Consider the following 24,864-nt stretch of genomic DNA (forward strand, 5'->3'; position numbering starts at 1 on the left):
AGCCCCTTCCCTGCTCGGGAAACACCAAGCGTGGGCTGCCCCAGGACGGGTTTCAGCCCCAGACGCGTCGCAGCCCGCGGGGAAGCAGCAACGGCTGGCAGGGCTGTGACCCCGGAGCTCCAGCTCAGCCCCGGGGGGGACAGCAGGGACGGGGTGGCCGGAGCCCCACGTGAGGCGGCAGCGTCACCGCAGAGGCGGGAAGGGCAGGAAGGGCGCAGGGAGGCGGGCGCAGCCGAGCTTTAAAAGTCCTTGGTGGGACGGGCTCGCTTCCGCGTCACCCCGGCGTCCCCATGGCCCCCATGGTGCCGCTGCCTGCCCTGGCGCTGGTGGCCCTGGTGGCCCCGGGGCTCGGGGTGGCTCCCGGCTGTGACCGCCCTGCCCACCTCTGGTGCAGCTCGCCGGAGATCGCCGTCGCCTGCCAGGTCAGAGCCGCGGGTGTCAGGGCTGCCCCACGCAGGGCAGGGTCACCCCACACGTGGGGACGTGTCCTGCCTGCCCGGCGGCGGGGATGAGGACGCGGGGACGGGGTTGGGGCATCACCTGGCCACGGTACCTGGAGCCAGTGGCGGCTCCGAGCGCCGCTGTGGCACAGGCGGGCACAGCGCGGGGATACTCAGAGCTCCCGTGCCACACCGGCATCCCTGGGGAATTGCTGTGCTCCAGCCGGACCCTGACCCTGGACCCTCCCTGGCCACCTCCGGCACTTCTACTTTTTAAGCATAAAACGGCTTTTCAGTTTGTTCCTGCCGCGAACAGCCCCAGGCGGTGACAACTGTGTGACGGTGGCTCTGGCAATGCCCTGTGAGCCCCGCGGGACTGCAGCCACCACCCGGCGGTGGGTGCAGGGCTATACCCCCACCCAGGCGTGTCCTGGCCTAAATTTGTTTTCCTCTGAAACAGTTTGGGGAAGTTCTCGTGGAAAACCCCAGCGCTGGGTTTCGGCCACTCACAGGATCCTGCGGCTGCCTGAGGCCCCTGGCTGCTCTCACTTCCCTCCAGCCCTGCACACCCTCATCCCCCTTCTGCCCCACATCTCAGGAGCTTTGCCCCCTGCAAATATTGGGGTTCTGCAGCTGTATCCCCTCTGCACCCCAAAACCTCCCCGCACACAGGTGGAGAACCGCTGCCCCAACCTCCCTCGCCCCGCGGCTGCCCCAGTGGAGCTGAGCCTGTACTATGAGAGCCTGTGCCCAGCATGCCGTGAGTTCCTGGTCCTGAAGCTCTTCCCCACCTGGCTGCTGCTGCCCTCGGAGATGCTGAACATCACCCTGGTGCCCTATGGCAATGCCCAGGTAGGATCTGGCCGAGCCGGTGCTGCGGGCACTCGCCCCGGTGCCGCCAGCCCCGCTCAGACAGGTTGGTCTCGCAGGAGAGGAACGTCAGCGGGAAGTGGGACTTCCAGTGCCAGCACGGCCCCGAGGAGTGTTTGGGCAACATGATCGAGGTGATGGTCCCTGTTCCCGTGGTGCTGGCATGGGGGGGGGTCCAGTGGCCCCGTACCACCCACCCTGTTCCCATAGGCCTGCCTGATGCACGAGGCCAAGAACTTCAGCACCTACTTCCCCATCATCTTCTGCCTGGAGTCGGGCAGCTCTGTCACCAAGAACCTGGAGGCTGTATGTCCCCTCCCCCGTCCCTCAAGCCCTGCTGTGGGGATGTCCCTGTCCCTCATGCCCTATAGGGACATCCCTGTCCCCCTGAGTGCCCCGTGTGTCCCCTCTCCTGGCAGTGCCTGCAGATCTATGCCCCAGAGCTGGACAGGGGCCGTATCGCCACCTGCGTGCAGGGGGACACAGGGATGGCCCTGATGCACCAAAACGCCCAACTGACTGAGGCACTCGACCCCCCACACCAGTTTGTGCCCTGGATTGTCATCAACGGGGTATGGTGGGGGGACCAGTGTGCCAGGCAGGGCTGGGGCACCATGGGGACCCCCCTGAGCAGCCCCATCTCCCCCCACAGAAGCACACAGATGAGCTGCAGGCACAGGCAGAGGCCTCGCTGCTGGGGCTGGTTTGCCACCTCTACCAGGTGGGACAGGGATCAGGGGGGACAGTGGGGCTTGGGGACATGTCCCTGTCCCTGCTGGGGCTCTACTGGCCACTCTCTGGCAGGGGGAGAAGCCTGAAGTCTGTGGGAGCTCAAAGGCCCCGAAGATCCCATTGGGCTGCAGGCACTGAGGGACGTTGTGGGAGCACCAAGGAAGAGGCCAATAAAAAGGATATTTTTTTTTGAAAAAAAACAAGTATCTGGAGTGGTGTTTTGGGGGGAGCAGGCAGCGGGTGGTCCTGCCCCACCATGGTGCAAGGGGGAGGGAGCTGGGCATCAGGGCAATGGGACTGCCCTCTTCCTGCACCCAGGGCATGTGACAGGATGTGCTGGGCTCTGCCAGGGAATCACCTGCTCCTGGGGATCACAAAGGAGCCCCTTGAAGATTTCCATGGAAATCTGCTACGCCCCTCCCTAAGGAACAGAACATTTGCTCTCTCCAAGCCCTGGGAAGCAGCTCTGATGTCCTTCTTTCTCCTTACACATTAACCATTTCAGCAGCTCTGTGGGCCAAGACCACCCCAGCTCCTACCAGTCCTTCTCCCTTCCCAACCAGCAAGTCTAGGACAGTGTCTTTCCTGATGGCTCCCTGAGTACTTGAGACAAGAAGTTCTCTCCCACAAACTTGAGGAATTTCCCAGACCTGCTGGCCACAGCAGGAGGCCATTTCCAGCTGGGGGCTGGGAAACTGAAATCCACCGTAAGGACAAGGACTCCCGATCCAGAGAGTTCTCCTCACTACCCACGGAAAAATCCTCAGTGCTGGGAGATGGACACCATCTCCTATTGCAGCCCGTGCTTCGTTTTCCACCCCCTTCATCCTCACCCAGAGGCTCCCAACCACATCATCCCCAACTGCGGGGACTGTTTCAATCCTCTCCCTCACATAGGGTGACACCTTCCCCTCTCCAGCCCTACCCACCTCTCCTGAACAGCCAGGACTGTCCATCACAGCACTCCAGGTGTGGGACTCATCCTACTAATCCCGAGGACATCCCAGCTCTGGGAGCAGACCAAAGGCACTTGCACAGGCAGCCCTCAAGAGCCACCTGTAGGGGGTCAGGGGCACTCCATCTCCCCTTAACTCTTCCCCTCTCCAAGAGGAGCTCTTGGGGCAGGGAGGACACAGTGAGCCCCATCCTGGGAGATGCCAGGGAGCCCAGCCAGGCAGAAGGAACCATGGCCCTGCCGCCACAGCAGCTCCCAATACATGGTCCTTTGGGCCCCTTGAGTCCTTCAGCCCTTGGGGCTCCCCAAAATCTTCTAGTCCTGAGGTGGGGTCCAACCTGAGCGCTGCAGCCAGAGGATGCTCTGGTGGGGGTAGGAGCAGAGGAGACCAACAACCACCAGTCCTGTCCCTCTCAGGTTGAGCCAAGCTGTGCCACCTGCCTATGGCACACCCAGACCCCACCTGCAGCACACCTACCCACCAATGTCCCCCCCTGCTAAGACTGAAAAGGGAGGCAGACAGGGACCCTCCTGCCCTTGTCTGCAGCTCAGGCAGCAGCAAGACCAGGAAGGGGGGGAAAAGGTATAATAAAAAAAAAAAAAAAAAGAAAAAAATATCACACCACCAGCCAGAGAGTGCCTGGAAAATTCATCTCTCTTTATTTGCCCATTTCCCATCCAAAACCTGGACCCCATCCTAACTCTGGGCCCCAGGCAAGAACAGTCCCACTGGCATGAGCACAGCACAACTCCTGCTGCTGCTCAGCCTCTCACCTCGAGCATCGTCCTTGTCCCAAAACTTCCGTCCCCTGGAGCAGCTGCACTGCCAGCGCCCACAGCTCTTGGGGCCACGGAGAAATCTTCTGCTCGAGAGAAGGAGGGAAAAGAAAGAAAATAACAAGCCTCAACCCCAAATGCAAAGGAGCCTCAGCGCCGGAGGACGAGCTCTCTGCTCCCAAAGCTGCTGCCAAAGCCTTTCGCGTCATCAGGGCTGTGGGGCAGGTGAAGGACCCCATCCCACAGGCTGAGGGGCTCAGACACCCACTTTGGTGTCAGGGGATTTCCTGGAGGAGGTTCAGTATCAGGAGAGGGGCTTCTGCTCCAGGGTCCCCAGGCACCCGTGGTGCTCCCCCAGCCACCACAGGGGCTCTTGGTGCTGCCGCGGGGGCTGTAGCAGCTGCTGGTTCCCAAGCCCAGCCCAAGAGGAGGGAAAACCTTGCTGCTGGTGAGGAGTGATCCGGTGAAGGCACTGAAATTCCCAGGCTTGAAGTTGCTGCCAGGCCAGGCAGGTGCCACGGGGTCCTCATTCAGGAGAAGGGACAGCGGCCCCGAGGCATCATCCGACCCCGGAGAGCTGCAGAGCAGGGAGTCCTCGTGGCTCAGGGCAGCTCCCTGCACCTTCCAGCCTGGCTGATCCACCAGCTCCTCCACCACCTGCCTCTCTTCCCCAGGTTTCCTCCTGTTCCCCTTCCCGCACAGCCGGACCACCTTGATGCCACTGTCACAGTCACGGTGCCCGAGGTCCTCGAAGGCCCTGCAGGCGCTGTCCAGACTCTCGTACTCCACCAGGGCACAGCACCTGCTCAGCAGCTCGGGGAACTTGGCTGAGTATCTCCTCACGTCCGAGGGCAGCTTTCGGCCTGGCCGCAGGACGCGGATGGAGGCAATGGCTCCAAAGGGGCTGAACATCCTCAGGATGATCTCCAGGAAGTTCTCCTGGAGCAGCGGCAGCAGCAGTGGGTCCTGCTCCCGGGGCTGCAGCTCCCAGGCCAGCAGCAGTTTGCTGGGGGGGATGCTCAGCAGGGCCTCGGGGATGGGCACCCGGCGCCTCACTTTGGTCCCCTCCTTGTTCACCTCCAGCAGCTCCGAGAATTTCAGGGCATAGAGCGTGAGCTGCCAGTCACGTGTCAGGTACTTCACCTGGGGGAGAGAGGGGGCTGCTGCATGCCTGTGATCTTCCCAGACAGGGACAACCCTAAACCCATCATCCAGGCAGGCCGCAACCTTATCAACACAAAATCACAGCAAGGCAATGTCCCCCTTCCACATGAGCGGCCTTGGGGTCTGCAGGAAGTCCCCAGTGTCCTCTGGGCTGTGGCAGTAAACCTCAGCTTCCCCATATGTCACACCACCAGCACTTGCCTGGGTTTTTTGCTTAAGGGATGATCTCAAAGCAGCCTGGGGGAGTCATGGGTGAATCCAGCCCCAGGGGTGGTTTGGGGACTGTTCACTGCTCCCCCAGCCACCCTCCCTGCAGGGCATTGAAGGTAGAGAGAGAAGCCCGCTCTGCATCATCGGGGCTTTGCCAGGAACAGCCTGAGGGGAGTCTGGACCTCCCTGTACACCCCACTGGAGACAGCAGAGCACACCTAGACATCTTCCACCCTTCCCACTCCTCCCCAGGTTCCCTACCTTCTTGAAGGATGTCAGTAGTTTGATGCTGACAAAGCCCATCTTGTTCTTCTGGACGTGTTTCAGGAGGAAAGCGTCCCTGGCCAGGTTCTCATCGGACAGGTAGAATTCCACCTGGGACACGATCCTGCGGACCAGCTGCGGGTCAGGGAGGGAGCAGCTGCGGTCCAGCAGGTCAGAGCCCAAAGCATCACTCAGGTCACGGACCCTTCTGGCAGAGCTGTGGGGACACAGGTGTGAGGTGTGTGGTGCCTTTGGGACATGCAAAGTGTCCCCAAGGGCTCAGCCATGACGGTGGGAGAGTAGAGGCACCAGGGACACCCAGGGCCACCCGCTTTGCCCTGGCTACAGGGAACAACACCAGCCTGTCCCCTGCAAGCCTCCCCAGGCTGGGAGAGCCAGACCATGAACTTAAACACGTTCCAGCCAAGGGACACATTCCCTTGGGGATAAACACAGGGAAAGACCGGGGCTCAGCCCCCCCTGCACATCCCAGCACCACGTACCCGTCGAAGCTCTCCAAGGCGTCCTCCTGGCTGAGCAGGGCGAGTGAGCAGCTCCGCGGGGGGAGGAGGTGCCGTGCCAGGAAGGAATTTCCTTGCACCGGCCCTGAAGTGTTGCATCTGGGCCGGGAATCGAGCCCTGAGGCCACCCCTGAGCTGCATGATGACATTGTCCTTGATCTAGGACGTTACACAGGAGAAGGACAGCGCTGGGATGCATCCTGACCGTCACCTGAACCCTGCTCGGGGCTGCAGCCCCCAAGCCCAGCCCAGGGAAGGGGGAGTAGAGGCAGCTGGGTGTTGTCTCCTTACCTGCTTGGCAGCGCTGGGAAGGATGGAAAGTCTTAGCAGTACATTCCAGATACCCAGAGGCAGCAGATCCCAACTCTCCCCAGCTCCAAACTGAGGCTTCCAAAACACAAAGCCAAAAAAAATTAAATAAAAAAAAATTTAAAAAAAAAAAAAAAAAAAGAAAAAGGGAAAGAGAGAGGGAACCCCTGCTGTGGGGAGGCTGTGGGTTTATAAGCATAACCACCCTGAATGAGTTGCAGGTGTGGTTGTGGATCTGCCCCCAGACCCACCTGCTCCAGGTGAAACCTGTTTGTGGTTAAACTGCCCCAGCTGAGCCCTGGGACCAACCAGGCTCCTCCTGCCTCGGCTGCGGAGCCAGGCCAGGGGCAGCAGGAACAGGGGCAGCAGAATCTGTCCCCTCTGGTACCCAGGGGGACAGTGAATTGATGCCACGAGGCCTCTCGGGCATTGCCTCAGTTTCTCTGCCTTGTGCATGATCAGGAAAAGCCACGGGGAGGTGGAGGGAGGAAGATTCAGCCCAGGACATCGATTTTGGCTCTCAGTGCTGCCAGAGTGACTGGCAAAGGTCCTTCTCCCTTCAGAAACACCTCCTGCCCCAGTGAGGGAGTAGGAGAGCCCCAGGAATGGGGTGCAGCCCAGGGCAGGGTGTGGGCGGGAGGGGAGGGGGAGGATGGCCCAGGGCTTCAGGACAATGGGGAAGGAGCTCTGGGATGAAACATCACTGTGGTTTGAGCCCCGTGTTGGGCAGGGTGGGAGGGTGAGGACACATGGGGATGAGAACAGGGGGGTCAGAGCAGCAGGGGCTGGGGCAGGTAGGGGGGTGATACTGGGCTGGGAATGATGCCAGGGCTGGAAAACTTGGAAGTGTCACTGGCGGGGTTGATGCTGGGAGCCCAGCCCAGCTGACCCTCACCTGTGGGTCCAGACAGGGCTTTTGCTGATGTTTCTGTGCCCTGTGACCACATGGACCAGCCAAGGACTCTTCTGGCACAAGGTAAGATGCTGTTTCAGTCAGAATGAAAGAGAAATTGCAAGTAAAGAACAGAAGGTGCCTCTGGTGCCTGGTTTCAAATGCGTTTTGGTTTCCATTTGGAGAACTTTGTATCATCTCACTTTGCAAGTGCCTGTGTCCCAGAGGCTCTCCACATGTAGGTGCCTGTTCTCTGATGCCTCAGTGAGGCACAGCCAAGGCTGTGGGTAAAATCCAGGAGTGCCAGTGCCAGACCATGAAGCTAAACCCATCCCAGTCAAGGGACACATTCCCTTGGGGACAAACAGGAGGCAAGCCCAAGGCTCATCCTGCCTGCACGTACATGTTGAAGTTCTCCATGACGTCCTGGCTGCCACCAGACCAGCAGCATCTCCCAGGCTGGTGGCCTTGCAGCTTCCCCATGCAGGGCTGCTCCTGATAAATCCCTGGGCTGTGCTGCACTGTGCAGCTTGAAGCTCATCCTTTTGGGATGAGTCACAGGGACTGGCAATGTCCAACTGCTTCTGGAATGTTGCACCCCTCTGATTTCTCTGGGGTTGGTGTCAATCCCTGCCATCTCCCCTTCTCCTGCCACCTCCTGGCATTCTCTGCTGGTTGGGAAGAGATGGAAGAGAAAGTCTTGGGATGCTTATGTTGAAATCTCTGTGGATTTGCCCACCTTGGAGGGGTGATGGAGCCAGAGGTAGGCTGAGGATGGGGGGCTGTGTGTACTGTGAGGAGTATTTTGAGCTGTGTTTGCTCTCCACTTGCAGCTCAGGGTCGGGAGGTGCTGCCCAGTTCCCCCGGGGGAAATAACCCCCTGCTTCCAGCCCTGAGGCTCAGTATCCAAAGGAAGAGACTCTGGCTGGTCCAGCCACCCCTGCAAGACTGGGCATGACCCAGAGGGAGGGGGAAGCAAGAGCACAAGGGTGAGAGGCTGAGGCTAAACCTTCCCCCTCCTGAGGGATCTGAGCAGGAATGATCCAGCACTTGTCACATCCCTGTCTCGCTGTTCCCATCCTTTCAATTAGTCTGGAAGCATAATTAAAACGTGCTTCCTATGGCCCAATGCTCAGCTTGATCCCTCAGCCTCTCCTCCCCTTTGGGAGTGTAATGGGGAGTTATCCCTACACAGCAGCTGCTGCTCCATGGGAATCCTGCCTTCCTGCAGACACAGGATCCCTGCCCAAAACTGCTGTAAATACCCTGCACTGGACAGCTCCTGCATCCCTCCAAAGTGCTGCAGCATCTCCTGCTATCTCCTCTCAGGGAACACAGAAGAAATGGGACCACAACACTCCTTGTACAGGCCTGAGCATTGGATACATGTTTATTGCTATTCAGGTTAGGCTTGGAATTCTGTGCATGGGGTTTAGGTGGTTCCCCAGACTCCTCACACGGTGCTGCAGATCTTCAGAGCATCTTGTTTGCAGGCTGGGGTCCCTTGGTGAAAGAGCCAGTGTTCCAGCTGAACTTCCTATGGCCCTCAGTGGGAACAGGGGAGTTAAGACTTGGTTACTCAGCTGTTTTTTTGAACCCTCTTATCTCATCAGCAGGATCCAAAACACTGGACTCTGACTCCAGGAGTTCTGGTTGTTATTTACATTTAAATTTGCCTTTCTCACTTCTCTCCTTCTCTCATTTCACTCCGTTTCCATATGAGACGCTTACAGACAACGATAGCACGGGACAGTCAGAGGGAAAATGTGCCACTACACACACTTTGGTTTCACTGGCCATTTCTAATGTGTTTTAAAATGTCACAGCTACCTTAGTACTACTGGGAACGAGGAAATAAAGAGATTTGGATAGAATATACTCTGCTATGCAAATGTACACGAGACCTCTGGAAAAGCTCACACCAAATACTGCATCATTAGAAACCATAATAATAAAAGCTACTTATGACACGGCCTTTATTCACAGAAAGATTTGCCCCGGGGCTTTGTTTTTGCAGTTTGGCTTGATGACACCCCCCCCTCCTCTGCCCTGTAGCCCACAACACCCCAGTGCAGTCCACATCATCCCAGTGTAATCCACCTCAGCACAGACCCCACAGGACATGGAAAGGGAGAAGAGACCCTACTGAGCTCCCCTGGCTCAGCCCCACAGGAGCCACCGGGAAAAGGCAAAGGGATTCAGAGAGGGGAAATGTCACCAGAGTGCTGAGCTCCCCTGGGTCCATGACAGCCCCTCATGACATGAGATGAGCTGTTGGATCAGTCTGAGCTGTGCTGGCTCTCCTGGAGTTGGGGGGAAGCAGGAACATGGCCCACGCTAAGGCACTGTGGTCACACACCCTCACCCTGCTCCGGACACGGCTGCACCTCCTTCAGCGCTACAGCTGGACATGGAGTGGGAATTTCACACACCCCAGGACGTGGGGCCAGTGCCCCTCTGCCTGGGCACCCTGGGGGGTAGGGGTGCCATGGGATTGTCACGGGATTGCCCACAGGCAATGAACACACTCTGCAACCGGCTGCCACTTCCTTGGAGTCCTTTGGTATCTTGAGTTGGCCTGACGGTGTCCCGGGAGCATTCAGGGATCAGTGGTGAAATGCCAAGCTGGGGAGACATGGGAGCAGGTGGGAATGCTCATACTGTAGTCCCAGAGCACTCCTGTGTCCATCAGGATCAGAGGGATGTGCAGCCTGGAGTGGGTACAAGAGAGACCAACTGTCCTGTCCTCCCCGGTGCAAGTGATTTGGCAAAGCCAGAGCCAGGACAGCTTGTCTGGAAAGGCTGCAGGGGAAGAGTCAGGTATTTTTCCTTCCTCTTGGGCACTGACTGGTTCAAGTTCGTATCACAGTGAAGTCTGAGAAGTGAGGAAGGAACCCAAACCACCTTCCCTGAAGGAGAAAGCCTCACTTGTCTGTCTCACTCCGGCTGGGGAGGGAGGACAGGCCCTCCCAGCCAGGCACATCCAATCTGCTGCTGACCATGGAGGCTTCCATCCCTTGGGAGCAGACTCTGGAGCTTCTCCCTCCAGACAGCAGCCACATTGGAGGGAAGAGGGTGGCCAAACCAGCCCCATCCCAGCGCCTGCCCTGGCGCTGGGATCCATCCTTGAACACAAGTAAACATGAAAGAGAAACTAAGAGGCACTAAGAACGCAGATCTGGGGAGGCTCAGGCTTGGGACCATCCAACCTGGCTCTGGATGTCTTTGTCCAGCTGGAGAGGAGCTGCGTGCCTGGCTCAGATCTCCTGCAGGGCGTGGCCGGGGTCGCTGCGCTCCCGCTTCACCAGCGGCTCCCCCACGGCCCGGTCTGTGTCCACCTCAGAGCCCAGCTCACTGATGTCATCTGCAAGGACATGGCTCAGCATCAGGGAGGGGACCAGAGGGAAGGGGAGCTTTTTCCCAGCAGAGCAGGCTGGAAGAGCCAGCATGAAGATCCCCCTCCCACCCTGACCCAGAGGACTTCCCTTGTGTACCTTTGTCCAGCAGTGTTGGAGACAGGGATGTGAGGTCACCAAACTGAAAGAAAAGGGAGTTACAAGGTCACTGAGGCTTTGCAGACCCAAAGTGCCAGACCTGCTCAATGGCCTCAGTCACCAAACAGTTCCAACAAAGAGCTTAAGTGCCCAGGAGAGACCATGAGCATCAGCAGTGCTGGTGATGGAGAGCAGAAAGCAAAACCAACCACATGTTTGGGGGGGGGAGGGGAAAGCCTCTTGTTGCCATTTAAACTACCCCTTCCCACCCAGTCCAGGGGAGTATCAAGCTCTAGACCAGAGGGAGAAATTTTTCCATCTCCCGGATGATGTCAGAGTGCAAAGGATGCACTTTTTCTCCAGCCTTTTGCATCTTTTGGGCAATTCCCCTCTCCTGCTCTCCCTTCACTCCACCTCTCTGCAAAGCCTTTGCAGTCATGTCAGAGAGCGTGTGGGGTGTGAGGCCACGGTGCCAATTGGAACCAGAGAGCTGAGGGTACCTGTGGTTCTGGAGATGTGTTGTCTCTCTCAATGACAAGGTCTGAAACACCAAATTGCTACAAAAATAATGCTGAAAAGTCATGGAAAGGTGGGCAGCAGCAGAAGCTGAGGAGAGCTCCAGAGAAAGCTAAATGGAAATGGAAGTACACAATTCCTCCTCCTTTGCTGGGAAGAATCAGCCTCCTCCTGGAGAACAGGAATATTGCAAGGGTTTAATGAAGGAAAAAACTGAGGGAGGAAAGCCTCCCACAGCTGGGTTTTGCAGGAAGTCTTTCATGTTCCTTTAATATCAGTAAAGGCAGAGGTTTTGCAGGGAACAATGGGAACTCAGAGGGAATAGTGGGAACTCAGAGCGCTGCAGTTGGAGTGGCAGCGTGGGAGGGGAAGGGAAAGGCTTTGGTTTGCCTGGCTCCCCACATGAGCTCCCTGGAAGGAAGAAAACAGCATGAGCTTCAAGGAGCAAATGAGCTCAGTTTTAATCTCACAGTAGTTTCTATATTGCTGTCACAGGTTCAGCTGGGGCTTTTAACTCTGCATTTCAGAGGGAAAAACTGGATGTGGCCCCAGCTAGGCAGGACAGGACTTGCCTGCAAGCCAGGCACCAGTTGCTGCCTGACTGGTGAACAAAAAGAAACCCAAACCCTCACAAACAGCACAAACAACCCATAATTTCTCTTCTTCACCTCAAAAACAGAGAGTGTGACTGTGCATGTAACACTGGAGCTTGCAGAGGCCTGAAGAAATTCAATTACTGAAAGGAACTTTGGGACCTTTTTGCTTCACTTAGTGTTTGATGGCAGGAATCCCAAAGTCAGGGTTCTCTCCACAGGTTATGGAGAGAAGTAGGGAGATCCTTTTCCTCCCTCCTCCAGGCCTCCAAAGCCCAGCTGCTCCAAAATCCACCAGCTCATGGAAGATGCTCCAGGAGCTGCATCCTTGTGCCAGACACTCAAAACAACTCAGCAAATCCTTTGGTTATGAAACATGTTGAGGACACTGTGTGGTTTGTGAACCAAGTGTGTCTCTGGTGAGGCCACACCTCGAGTGCTGTGTCCAGCTCTGGGCCCCTCGGTTCAGGAAGGACATGGAGGGGCTGGAGTGGGTCCAAAGAAGGGCAACAAGGCTAGGGAAGGGTCTGGAGCACAAGTGCTGTGAGGAGCAGCTGAGGGAACTGGGGGGGCTCAGCCTGGAGAGGAGGAGGCTCAGGGGAGACCTCCTCACTCTCTGCAGCTCCCTACCAGGATGGGGAGCTGGGGGGGTGTGGGGCTCTTCTAGCAATAGGGCAACAGGACATAGCCTCAGGCTGCACCAGGGGAGGTTTAGGTTGGACATCAGAAAGAAGTTCTTCACATAAAGGGTGATTGGGCATTGGAATGGGCTGCCCAGGGAGGGGGTGGAGTCACCGTCCCTGGAGGTGTTTAAGGACAGACTGGACGTGGCATCAGTGCCATGGTCTGGGTGACAAGGTGATGTTGGGTCATGGGTTGGACCCGATAACCTCAGAGGTCTTTTCCAATCTGGCTGATTCTGTGATTCTTTAGGTGCTGCTTAGTTTGGGTTTGTTTCTGGGGAATGAAGGACTCTCACCTCTCCCATGACGGCGATCGGTGTCTCCCCGGTCGCCTGGGCCACACGATGCTCCACTAGGTAGAACATGTACTCGTCATAGAGCAGGCGGATCAGGTGGAAGGACCCAAAGCTGGCGGCGCTGCGCAGGGTGAGGTCCCGGATCACCATGGAGCTGGAATATGGCCAGGAAACAACATTTGGGTCGTGTTTCGCACTTGTGTCATGTCTGATTCTTCACCCTGAATTCTGGACCCTGAAGGTACTGTGGGATTGTTTCTGCCCCTGTGGGATTGTTTCTGCCTCTAACCCAAGAGTGTCAAACTGCTTTAATAAATAAGTTGATGGAGCATCCTGTCCTATCTGGGCATGGTGGGATTTGGTCAAAGGTTGGGCTTGATGGTCTTGGAAGTCTTTTCCAACTTATTCCCTTCTGCCTCTAACCCAAAAGTATCGAATCACTTTAAGAAATAAGTTGATGGAGCATCCTGTCCTATCTGGGCATGGTGGGATTTGGTCAAAGGTTGGGCTTGATGGTCTTGGAAGTCTTTTCCAACTTATTCCCTTCTGCCTCTAACCCAAATGTATCGAATCACTTTAAGAAATAAGTTGATGGAGCATCTTGTCCTATTTGGGCATGGCAGGATTTGGTCTTGATCTTGGAAGTCTTTTCCAACCTTAATGATTCTATCCCTGTCCTGAAAGGACACAGGAGACACAACACTTCCTTCTGTACCAGAGCCACAGTTAACCACAGTTTTACAGTTAAAGAACGTGGCCTTGGCTTTTCAAGGAGCTCTTCACATGCCCTGAGCCCGATGCAGAAATACCTCCAAAATGAGAAAGGAGATGTACCTATAGAAGGACCATTTCAACAGGAACTGCCTGGCTGCCTTGGGGAAGCTGGGACTGCCCTCATGGTGCTTCAGGACTTGAGTAACAACGTTATCCAGCCAACTGGCCCACTGGTCCAGAGAGCTTTGCTGCTGCAGAGTGAGCTTGAAATCCTGCTCCAGCTTCTGCACCATGCCCTCCTCACACTGGCACACCCACGAGGCCTGTTCCTGCTCAGGAAAAAGGGTTGATAGTTACTCATGCCAAACCTGCATGGTGTTGTATCCCAGCCCAGGAATGCAGCTTAATTTCTAGTAGGCAAGGGCTGCAAACCAGCTCTGAATATTGTCTCTGATCCATCCACAGTATAATGTTATTATTATTAAACTATATTATTGTTGGCAGCACTTCTTTCTTCATTGAAGGAGCAGTTAAGCCTGGGAACAGGCTGCCCAGGGAAGTGGTGGAGTCACCATCCCTGGAAGTGTTCAAAAAATGAGTTGAGGACATGGTGGGGTTCGGTCGAAGGTTGGACTTGTTGATCTTGGAGATCTTTTCCAACCTTAATGATTCTACAACTCTTATTTACAAATAAGATTACAAACAAATAAATAAGATTCTATGACTCTTATTTACAAAAGCTCCTCAGTACCTCCTCCACCGTTCACAGCGAGATTGGAAAACTTACATGGAAAAGTAACATCAAAACCCATCAACTTGTTCATTGGTTTTTAGCACTGGAAATCAGGCAGTGGTCGAAATCAGGTGGTGCCTACAACCTGGCTGTGGAGCCGCAGCCCTAGAGAACACGACCCAGGGGCAGAGTTACCTGCACGTTGGCGAAGTCAACGCGGTTGAGGTCGCTGAGCATCTGGTTGATCTGGGAGGTGTTCTGGAGCACGGCCCGGGCGGCCTGGGCCAGGTGGTTCAGGGATGTGTATCTGCGCAGGGTCTGGGCAAAGGCACTGACCACCCCCACCTGCAAACACAGCACGTGGGGCTGGGGGGGCAAACCCTGCTCCAGGCACACCCTGCACTGCCACAGGCTGCCCAGGGCAGTGGTGGGATCACCACTCACGGCTGTCTTCAAAACACATCTGGATGTGCCACTTGGGGACATGGCAGACTTGGCAGTACTGGGTTAATGCTTGGACTTGGTGATCTTAAAGGTCGTTTCCAACCTAATCCTTGTGCCAGGCACTCAGAATAACTCAGTAAATCCTTTGGCTCAGATGGTTGTGAAACATGCTGAGGACACTGTGTGGTTTGCGAACCAGCTGGGTCTCTTTAGGTGCTGCTTAGTTTGGGTTTGTTTCTAGGGAATAACGACTCTCATCTCTCCCATGATGTCTCCCTGGTTGCCTGGGCAACATGATGCCCCACCAGGTAAAATGTGCTCATCTCAGAGCAGGTGAATCAGGTGAAAGGACCCAAACCTAAATGATTCTCTGATGCTATTATTCGTTTTCTTTAAACTATTAGGTTTTCACATGCTGTCTCCAGCAGAAACCAGCAAGGTGGGAACAGGCTGCAAGAATCCCTGGCTTTAGGAGAAAGGGAGTAGGAACCTTGTGTTCCTAGTGAACCTACTGGTTCCTACTGGAACTTGGCAATGCCATTCCCTCCTGTGCTTTCCAGGACAGACTCATTCCAGGGCAGGGATAACAGGCTCCCCAGGGCAGTGGGCACGGCCCCAAGGCTGCCAGAGCTCCAGGAGTGTTTGGACACCGCTCTGAGGGACAGGGTGGGATTGTTGGGGTGTCCTGGGCAGGGGAGGAGTTGGACTGGATGATCCTTGGTGTTCCCTTCCAACTCAGGATATTCTATGATTTTCTCACACAAAGCTTCATCTGCAATTTCAAGATGCAGAAATGGCTCCATGGACAGAGCAGCATCAGCTTCTGGTACAAAGGAATTGCCCGACCTGCCCTCCCACTCATTGCTGATTTTGGTTCAGAATTAATCATTACACTGTGCTAATCCTGAGAACTGACTCAAACTGGCCCAACTCCAGCAAGGATTTCCAATCCCTGTGGAAAACTGCAACATGCAGACATACACTGAGCCCATCTCGCGCCCGTGCTCACCTTGGTCTGCACGACCTGCGGGGGGAATTCACTCATGGCATTCATCAGCCACCCTTCCAAACTCTTGGCAAAATTCCTGATTGCCTGTGTCAGTGTGCCTGCAAAGAAGGCTGCAAAGTTAGAAAGGCTGTTCTGTGTCATTTTTGGGGACCACTTTGTAGCTTAGGACTGCTGGGGAAAGCACAGCCTGTTGTCTGGTTAGCTGAGACCTTGATTTTGCATCAAGGAAATTAGCTGGGTTCTGATACACACTCAAATTATTCTTGTTCTTTAATATTATTACTCAAACTCTTATTCCTATTCTTGTTCTTATTTTTATTCTTATTCTTGTTCTTATTCTTTGATGATTGGACTTACTGATCTTAGAGGTCTTTTCCAACCTCAAGGTTTCTATGATTTTTCATTATTTTTATTTTCTCTTATCCTTTTCTTATTTGTGGTCCTTCTGAGCACTTTCAAAATGGTGAAATCTGCTCTTCAAAGACACTTATGTGTCCCAGCATATGACTGACAACAGCCCTGAGGGGGACACAGCTTTCCAGTACTGTTCGACTTTCCAGGACTAGGCCCAGTCTAGGCCTAAGCTGAGGTTTTGTGGAGACTGACACAATGCACCTCACTGGGGAGCCAAATCAGAGAGAAAATCCTTAATATCCCATCACTAACCTCCCAAATAAAAGCTGACCCCTATTTTCCAGGATGGTTCCATATAAAAAAAGATGTGATCTCCAAGGAAACAACTCCCAAGGATCGGCTGTGCTTCCATGTGTGTGTAACATGCTGTTTTACCTGACTCCCAGCCAAAATCAGGAGATGTGATGTGCAATACACCAAATTTAAAAGGAATGGGAATTCCCAGGGGCCACAAAATACCACGACAGAGCAAAGCTGCAGGAGGAATATTGCTGTTGCCATAACATTTTATCCAAAACAAACACCTCTACATCAGTTTTTACAAGGGAAATCTTTGTGGGAAGTGAGTCATCTCCCATCCCTGAAAGTGTCCAAGGCCAGGTTGGACGGGGCTTGGAGCAACCTGGGCTAGTGAAAGGTGTCCCTGCCCATGGCAGGGGTGGAATGAGATGAGCTTTAAGGTCCCTTCCAACCCAAACATTCCATGATTCCATGTTTGTCAGACCCAGTTCCCCAGCACCAGTCATGCTCTGGGATGGGGCTGTGGGTACTCACTGGGCACCGGTCGGAGCACGTCAGGGATGAGGATCTCCACCAGGGCCTGGTACAGGATGTGGTCACAACTCCTCATCCACTTCAGGATGGGCTCATATTTGCACAGAGTGATCAGCTTGTCTTTTGGGAGGGTCCCTTCGGGTTCTTCTTCACTGCAGGAGGAGGAGGGACACTGGGTGAGTAGCAGCTTTGCACTCAGTGCATTCACCCTTCTTACTAACCCCTTAAGTAAGTCAGCTTAAAGAAGACAGAGGTCCTCCATCAACCTGCACCTCAGGAAGTCCCCCATCATCCCCACATCACCATTGGCCAATCGGAGCTCAAATCAGTCCAACAGTTTAATTACCTAGGTAGCCTCATCTCCTCAGATGGTAAGATTGACGGAGAGGTAGACAACAGATTAGCAAAGGCATATAGTGCTTTTGGAAAACTCCACAAAAGAGTCTGGCGTAATAAACACTTGAAGAAAAGCACCAAGATCAGTGTTTACAAAGCCATAGTGTTGTCTACTCTCTTATATGGCTCTGAATCATGGGTCATCTACCGCCACCACCTGCGTCTCTTAGAACGCTTCCATCAACGCTGCCTCCATACAATCCTGAACATCCACTGGTCAGACTATGTGACCAATACATCTGTTCTAGAGCAAGCAGCTATCACAAGTATTGAGGCCATGTTGATGAGAACGCAGCTGTGATGGGCAGGGCACGTCTCAAGGATGAAGGAGCACCGCCTCCCTAAGATCTTGCTTTACGGTGAATTTGCCACTGGCTGCCGCATGAGAGGAGCCCCGAAGAAAAGATACAAGGACTCCCTGAAACAACATCTCAGCCTTGGCCATATTGATCACCATAACTGGTCTACTCTGGCCTCCAATCGGGAGGCCTGGAGACACACCATCTATAACGCAGCTGTCTCCTTTGAGAACACACGCAGGATCACCCTCGAGGAAAAAAGGCAACGCAGAAAGAACCGTGTATTGCAGAATACACCATCTAAGGAATCTTTCTGCTGTGCCTTTTGCAATCAGATATGTCTGTCACGTATTGGCCTCATAAGCCACCAGCGTGCCTGTGGCAAATGTGGATAGAGCCTTCCCAAATCTTCGTTCGCGAAGCCTAGCCATGATGATGATTACTAACCCCAATTTGCTGCACAAAAAAGCCTTCAGGTATCTTTCAAAAGGAAATGTCTGATTGTTTGTACAGGTCTTGTCTCTGCAAGCAGCTCCCCATCCATGGGGCCGCAGCTCTGGGCAGTCTTCCCGCAAATCCACATCTCCTGCCTTCACCTCTTCCCTCTTTTGCCTCATTGCCTTTCACACACTCCTGTCCACGTGGACGTGGGGACTGTGCTTCAGCACAGGCATTTCAGCAAGAAAGGGTTCAGCTAGTTCTTCTTACAGTCCCAGATATTTCCAAAACCTTCCCACCTTTCCCCTCTGCTCTAAACCTGCTGAGCTGTATCACTGGGAACAAAAAGTTTGCAGCCAATGTAGGTGCAGATTAACTGATATTGAGAGACATTACAAACATTTTCAAGGTGTTTAACACCTTCAAATGCTGAATATTTTCAAAAGGAAGAAGACTTGGTGGTATGAGAACATATTCTACAGATTTTTGTGGGTTTTTTGCTTATTACTCGAAGTTTTACCATTTTTCTTCTGAATAGAAAACATCCATATGGGAAATCCTTATATCCTCAATAAAAATGAAGAGTACAGACTTGTATAGACTTGTGACAGAAATGGCCTCAAGTTGCCCCAGGGGAGGTTTAGATTGGATATTGGGAAAATTTCTTCACTGAAAGGGTGCTTAGGCTTTGGAACAGGCTGCCCAGGGCAGTGGTGGAGTCATCATCAAAAGGCATATGGATGTGGCACTTGGGGACATGGTTAGTGGTGACTATGGCAGTGCTGGGTTGATGGTTGGATTTGATGATTTTAGAGGGCTTTTCCAACCTTAGTGATTCCATAATTCTATAATCAGAGCAGACACTTTCCTCAGAGTTCTGAACTCTGTGTTTCCATTATATTAAACACTTCTATAGAATCACAGAATATGCTGAGTTGGAAGGGACCATCAGTATCATCAAGTCCAGCTCCTGCACAGGACACCCCAACAATCCCACACTGTGCCCGAGAGCATTGCCCAAAGTTTCAAGTTCTCCAAAGCACTCAAAAAGCCTAAGGGAGCTGAAAAACACTTCATTCATCTTTAAAAGAAAAAAAAATCACCAAGAAATGGATCACTGAGAACCAGTGGAAGGCCAGGAGTACCTGGAAGGCAGAGCAGTGGGACCATCACTAGGTGGTGCCTTTGGACTCCAGAAGGATTGCCAGAGCTTCTCGATGTAATGAAACTGGAGGTTCATTACAACATCCAAAGTCGCCTGACAACAAAGAACAAAGCTCGTTAGCAGCTCTGTCAGCCCCGTGTCAACACAGTGTCGGCGCACACTTCATGTGCTGCCATTTACAGTAAATAATTTACAAGAAAAATAACGGAAATGGCATTGTTTTGATAATCAATGTAACATAAAACAGGTCACACGGTGAAAAAAATAACATAAAGCACAATATCTGAGTTGTAATTCCTCACAAATCAAGCATTCCCTATATATTCCAGCTTTTCCTAAGAGCGGAATATGAGTGAGCACATGAATTATGTCCCACATTGATTAATAAATCAGATAATCACCAAATAATATCCCAACTAATCACCTCACAGTGTCGCCTGTAAAGAATCTGCAGAGTTTTCACGTCGTTCAAGGTGAAAACTTCTTGTAAGAGGACATTCCCTAGATCAGGGGCTGGGAACTCAGGAAAGACATGGGTCACATCTAGGGAAAAAAAACATTGGGAAAATGCTGAGGGTTAGGCACACTTGGAATACAGGTGCTGCTGTCACTGGTGGCTTTTTCATGATCCAGTTGGGATGAAACAGAAAAAATGAGACTGATAATCGATTTTTTCCCTGATTTACGCTGTTATACTGGGAAAAAAGCAAACAATTGCAGCTCATTTATTCGGTGTGGAAAGGAAAATGCTTTCTTTCTGTATGTAATAAAAGAAACAAGAGAACATTGTCCTCATCTGCCACACTTGCATTAGATTTTTCTCTGAAGCCTGAAAACCATCTCTCTGGTATTTTCAGAGTACAGTGGGAAATATAATTGGGCAGCAGAGGTGTCAGGAGCTCACAGAGCTGGCTGGGATTTGCTGTCTCAGCTGGAGGCGATGGAGACACGTAGATCCAGGACCAGCAAGGCCAGAGAGTCTGTCCCACAAGGAGGAGGTCTGCATGGATCATCTCCAGTTGGATATGCACTGTAGCCTCTGCAAGGGAGAGAATTGCTTTTCTCCCTCTGGTAAGGCTTGGCAGAACCTCCACTCTTCCATGCAATTTGGATAAAACCAGATGGATTAAAAACACACTAAGAGGGAACCAAAAGACCTGTTGGCTGAAGGAAAAAACCCTTCTGGGGAGACAGGAGTCAGCAAATAAACTTTGCAAGCGTGACATTACAAAAGCTTATTAGAATACATACTATATATGAAATATATAATACTGTAGATTTATTAGGATACAATTGGGTTTTCCTGGACAAGAAAAAAATCCTAGATGTGAATAATTAATCATTAAAGGAGTGTCCTCACCTATGAACTGCTGATGGTGTTGACTCTGAGCAGCCACTGACTGCTCCGGTGTGGTGTGGGGGTTGCTGTTGGACCCACTCTCTGCCATCCCATCCATCTTCTGGGTTGCTCTGTACCTAAATTCAGAGCATGGTTTAGGATTCACGCAGGCACCAGCAAACACGTACATGTTATTTACAACACATCTGTACAGATCTGTGTGTTCATCAGGTGACACTCAAGGACAACATGTGTCAAGGGCTGAGCATCTCTATCTCTGACTCAAGAGGAGGGGGAAAATGAGCAGCAACTTTTGAAAAGCCTCCCCAAGACAGAATTGCAGGGGTTAAGAGGTTTGCCCAAGGTGACACCAAAAAACAAAAAAGAGAAGCAGAATGGAGTGGGTTCCAGAGCAGACTCTGTCTTAGGAGTTGACTTTCTGCATTTTTTTGCATTTACTTTCTGTTTGGGAGCTGAAGAAATAAATTCTGCTCCTTTTTCACTCCAGCAACAACCAGAGGTGTCCATGCTTCCAGAAGGCAATTCCAAATTCCTATGTATGTTGTATTTTATCTTTAAAATTGCTCAGACACAAGACTAACCGTGGCACTATTTAACTTGCACTTCTGCACAAAAACCAAAATGCACCCAAACACAGCACAACACCCAAGTCCTTTACACTGATTTGGCACAAGAACTCCATAGCTGAGATCCTGAACCAGTCTGGCTACAGGCATGCTGGGAAAGGTGGCACTTACAGTGCTGGCAAACAGATTAGGGAGATAAATGCCATTCCATGGAATTACAGAATAGTTTGGGTTGGAACAGGCCTTTAAAGGCCATGTAGTCCTTTAAAGGCCATTTAGTGAGCTGGAAAATCTTCAACTAGACCAGGTTGCTCAAAGCCCCATCCAACCTCACCTTGAATATTTCCAGGAATGGGGCATCTACTGGAATTGGTTTTGGACCCTCCCACTGCTCCAAGCAACATTTGGGTTTGAACTCAAGCTCATCCCTCTCCCCCTTTGCCCCAAGCAAAGCCAATTCCCAGGATTTGGACTACTGAGCTCTTTGGGAAGGCCCTGGGAGCACTTACCTTTGCTTCTGGTGGATGGGCTGCTGCCTCATGGCCATGTACTGGGCGTCCTCCTGCAGACGGTTCAGCGGAGACTCTGGCTTTAGGCGGATCCCATAATAGTGATATTTGGAATTCCCCCTGGAAGTATCAACATTGACATTGTAAGTGGCCCTGCAATTTAGGTTGTTTTGACAATATTCCCAGCTTCAGGCAGCAATTTCAGTGGCTGAAGTCATGAACTAATAAATGCCATCACCCCTTAGAAAATTTAAGCCCATGTGTGGCCAAACTCAGGGACATCCACGTTTAAACCCAGCCAGGTTTGTTCCATGGCAACTGGGGAAGAGCAGGCAAAAGTTACAATACAAAGTGTTATTAAACAGAATGACAGAGAGCCCACAGGGGACACTTTGCTATTTGATTAGGGTTTAAGGATTTGTTTTTTCCATAAAAACAAACCTCCATCTTTATCTAAGCTTGGATAAAACAAGCCTGACTGGACAGAAAACTACGATAAGAAAAATGTCTCTGTGGTGCCACAACTTTCACAGCAACAGGTTTTGATGTGGTTTTGTTCTTGGAGCTGCTCATTTTTGAAGGTTTTGGAAAAACCGGAAGGTTTCTGCAAGCACAGGGGGCTGAAATTCTTTCTTCTTTGCTGCTGTGATGCTCCTTAGCAGAATGTGATTCCATCACATTAGAGAGACGTGTCAGTTGAAGTTTTTCCACCAAACTGGAATTTTTCAATCCCAGTGAAATTAGAGAAATTTAAGAGAGGACTATTTGTCCCAACTTCTTTTGTTGGGGGAATTTTCCCTTTTCAAGGGCCAGTTCAATTGTTCAGTCAGTGCAAAAAAGGGTTTTACAGACACTACGTGTTCAGCCCTGTCTTGAGTGATTTTAAGTGCCTGCAAATTAAATAAAAGATGCCTTTATAATCTAAAATTATAATAAATTAGAAAATAATGGTGGACAGCTCTTTCCATACTTATTTAGGTTCACTATCTCCTTCCCAACCTGCTCATTTGCAATTTTAAGTGGGTTTTTTGCTTGCTTGTTTTTTCTTTAATCCTTGATGGAATGAAAGAATTTCTCTCATCTAAGGAAATTATTTCATAGCTCTTGCACTTGACCCAATCTACAGAAATCCAAACTGCTCTTCCTACAACTGTTGCCTCCACATTCCAGCTGTGCAATGCCCTGGACATATCTGGTTTTGTTCTCCTTTAGAAGCCCAAATATCTAAGCTTGAATTTTTATTATAAAATCTTACACAATCAGAGAAACCACTTTTTCTCTAGTATATTACCTATTTTTTTATATTCTAAGCTGGGATAAAATGCACACTCAGCTGTGCAGAAGCTCTGGATGCTCCCTTGAAGGACACATCTATGTGTGTATTTCTCATGCTATGCTTTTGTTGTAACATCCCACGGATCTTTGATGTTTTAAAAGAAAAAAATCCTCTCACAAGATTCAGCCTGATGCTTTGAGGATTTCAGGAATAAACCATTTACAACTTCGACAGCTTGTCTGCATCAAAGATTCTGTTACGAAGGATCTTTACTGGACTCAGAGGGAGAAACGGCTTCACTGAACCAGAATTTGGGTGGCAGCAACAACTGTGAGCGTGAATTACCTCCTCTTTTCAGACAATACGGAATCACAGAATATGCTGAGCTGGAAGGGACCCACCAAGATCAACTCCTGGCCCTGCACAGACACTCCAACAATCCCACCCTGTCCCTCAGAGCGTTGTCCAAAGGCTCCTGGAGCTCTGGCAGCCTTGGGGCTGTGCCCACTGCCCTGGGGAGCCTGGGCAGTGCCCCAGCACCCTGTGGGGGAAGAACCTTTTCCTGAGATCCATCCCAACCCCCCTGGCACAGCTCCAGCTGTTCTCTCAGAAAATGAGATACTAAAGGGATGAGAAGAAGCCTCAGTTCAAATAAAGGTTATTATCCCACACGATCATGGCTGGTTGTATCTGTAGATCTCAAAATGACCTGTGCCTGCTAAATGATGCTCAGTAGGTTTTTAGAACACCTGAGAGAAGTTGCAGGAAGGCTTTTTTTCTTATTTCGATGTAGATTCCTACCAACCTGGTTCCCAGGCGCCGGGTCCTCAGTCCCATGAACACAGAGCGGATGAGTTTCCCGAAGGAAGCAGCGTTCACTGGATCCAGTTTGTGCTCCTGGCAGTGCCTCAGGTAATGGTTGTACAGGGAGCTCCTGGGAAGGCTGACACCTTCTGCTGTCTCATAGTTATCCAACAACCACTGGAGCTTTATGTATGGAAAAAACAGATAATATGGAAGTCTAAAGAGGGCTGAAACGGGCTGCGTCAAGTAGAGCCTACTATCAAACATCCAGAAAGCCCGTCAGACTTCAGGAGTTCAGGAGAACTTAATGCTGAGTTGTTAATTTATACAAATTAATTTTATACAAATTAATTTACATAACTTATAATTTATAATTGATCATTTTTTATGGTTGCAAAACCCCCAGCCCAAAGGTAACAACCCAAACAAAAGTGCTGTCACTTCTTGCATTAAATACACCCCTCCTGCCAACTCAGTGTCCACCTGGGGTTCAGCTGAATTCCTGCAGAGCCAAAATAAAGCTGTAAGAACTCGTGTTTTCCAAGAAAAAAGATTTTAAGATACTGCCTAAGAGGAATAAATTTTAGAGTAATCAAATCTGCTGCAAGGTCTTTATTAATTTGAAGCTTGGCATGTCTGCAACTGCTCCCTTAAAAATAAAATAAACGGTTGCCAAAGCAACCTTAAAAATCTGAGGGGATCCATCTAGTTTGCAGAATTTACTATCTGAACTTACTGACATTTCTGTTGATTAAAATTTGCATTTAATATAAATTATTTATGCCTAGACAGTCTGAAAGGGCAGGTCCGGCTCACTGTGTCAGCACAGGAATGAAAATGCAAAAAGACAAAGCCTCCAATCTTCTTTAATTGATTAAATGACTTCAGCATCAATAAACTAAGTGTTATATTAAGGGAATTTGGGAAGAAACTAGATGTACAAATGGACTAATATCTACAGTGTTGGTAAGAGTCCTTTCACTGCCCCAAGGGATGTTTGGGATTAACATTTTCCAGGCTTCCCTCTCTGCCCAGACCTCCATCCCTGCCTGTGTGAGAGGCACAGCTTCCCCAGAACCAGCTGCATTCCCACCAGATCAGTGGCAAAACACACTCAGCCACACCATCTCTTTACAACTAATAGTTCCAGTAGATCTTGGAATTAAGCACAGACTTAATCTAGAGATCAGTAGGATTTGACCAGGCACATGGATTACACGTTGGCCCACGCTCAAGTCCTCTCCACT

At 51.5% G+C, this 24,864-nt stretch overlaps 3 protein-coding genes across 10 annotated transcripts in view; 1 reads left to right on the plus strand and 2 right to left on the minus strand.

Annotated features, from left to right (window-relative positions):
• Positions 1–205: 205 nt before the first annotated feature.
• IFI30 (IFI30 lysosomal thiol reductase) lies at positions 206–2,239 on the plus strand. Its single transcript, XM_064637076.1, has 7 exons — positions 206–422; positions 1,113–1,292; positions 1,370–1,444; positions 1,521–1,616; positions 1,730–1,882; positions 1,963–2,031; positions 2,115–2,239. Exons 1-7 carry the CDS (start codon positions 291–293, stop codon positions 2,178–2,180), a joined length of 771 nt encoding a protein of 256 aa, XP_064493146.1. The 5' UTR covers positions 206–290; the 3' UTR covers positions 2,181–2,239.
• Positions 2,240–3,634: 1,395 nt separating this feature from the next.
• On the minus strand, positions 3,635–8,402 carry LOC135403382 (la-related protein 6-like). Of its 2 annotated transcripts, XM_064637381.1 has the most exons (4): positions 6,225–8,402; positions 5,916–6,092; positions 5,410–5,629; positions 3,635–4,917 (listed from the first exon to the last, which is right to left on the minus strand). In XM_064637381.1, exons 2-4 carry the CDS (start codon positions 6,080–6,082, stop codon positions 3,925–3,927), a joined length of 1,380 nt encoding a protein of 459 aa, XP_064493451.1. In that variant the 5' UTR covers positions 6,083–6,092; positions 6,225–8,402; the 3' UTR covers positions 3,635–3,924. The 2 variants fall into 2 exon arrangements, with proteins under 2 accessions (XP_064493451.1, XP_064493452.1); XM_064637382.1 differs by lacking the exon at positions 6,225–8,402 and having other exon boundaries at positions 5,916–6,218.
• Positions 8,403–8,495: 93 nt separating this feature from the next.
• RFX2 (regulatory factor X2) overlaps positions 8,496–24,864 on the minus strand; it is a 64,969-nt gene continuing 48,600 nt past the window's right edge. For 6 of the 7 annotated variants that reach the window (XM_064637380.1, XM_064637379.1, XM_064637378.1 and 3 more), the window contains 12 exons: positions 23,619–23,800; positions 21,538–21,657; positions 20,463–20,578; positions 19,527–19,645; positions 19,083–19,195; positions 16,805–16,956; positions 15,617–15,714; positions 14,359–14,508; positions 13,551–13,759; positions 12,717–12,870; positions 10,629–10,671; positions 8,496–10,498 (listed from right to left, as the gene is read on the minus strand). In XM_064637380.1, coding sequence (XP_064493450.1) covers positions 10,392–10,498; positions 10,629–10,671; positions 12,717–12,870; positions 13,551–13,759; positions 14,359–14,508; positions 15,617–15,714; positions 16,805–16,956; positions 19,083–19,195; positions 19,527–19,645; positions 20,463–20,578; positions 21,538–21,657; positions 23,619–23,800 — 1,563 coding nt within the window. In that variant the 3' untranslated portion in view covers positions 8,496–10,391. The remainder of the gene's footprint in view (positions 10,499–10,628; positions 10,672–12,716; positions 12,871–13,550; positions 13,760–14,358; positions 14,509–15,616; positions 15,715–16,804; positions 16,957–19,082; positions 19,196–19,526; positions 19,646–20,462; positions 20,579–21,537; positions 21,658–23,618; positions 23,801–24,864) is intronic. The other variant, XM_064637377.1, reaches the window with a different exon arrangement.

The sequence above is a fragment of the Pseudopipra pipra genome, chromosome 27 (genome assembly GCF_036250125.1).
Source record: "Pseudopipra pipra isolate bDixPip1 chromosome 27, bDixPip1.hap1, whole genome shotgun sequence".
Lineage (NCBI taxonomy): Eukaryota > Metazoa > Chordata > Aves > Passeriformes > Pipridae > Pseudopipra > Pseudopipra pipra.

Coding starts and splice junctions, on each gene's coding strand:
- IFI30 (XM_064637076.1), top strand. CDS start 291: ATGGCCCCCATGGTGCCGCTGCCTGCCCTGGCGCTGGTGGCCCTGGTG. Junction 1,293..1,369: donor TGCCCTATGGCAATGCCCAG/GTAGGATCTGGC, acceptor TTGGTCTCGCAG/GAGAGGAACGTCAGCGGGAA. Junction 1,617..1,729: donor TCACCAAGAACCTGGAGGCT/GTATGTCCCCTC, acceptor CTCTCCTGGCAG/TGCCTGCAGATCTATGCCCC.
- LOC135403382 (XM_064637381.1), bottom strand. CDS start 6,082: ATGTCATCATGCAGCTCAGGGGTGGCCTCAGGGCTCGATTCCCGGCCC. Junction 5,630..5,915: donor GCCTTGGAGAGCTTCGACGG/GTACGTGGTGCT, acceptor GTGTCCCCACAG/CTCTGCCAGAAGGGTCCGTG. Junction 4,918..5,409: donor TACTGACATCCTTCAAGAAG/GTAGGGAACCTG, acceptor TCTCTCCCCCAG/GTGAAGTACCTGACACGTGA.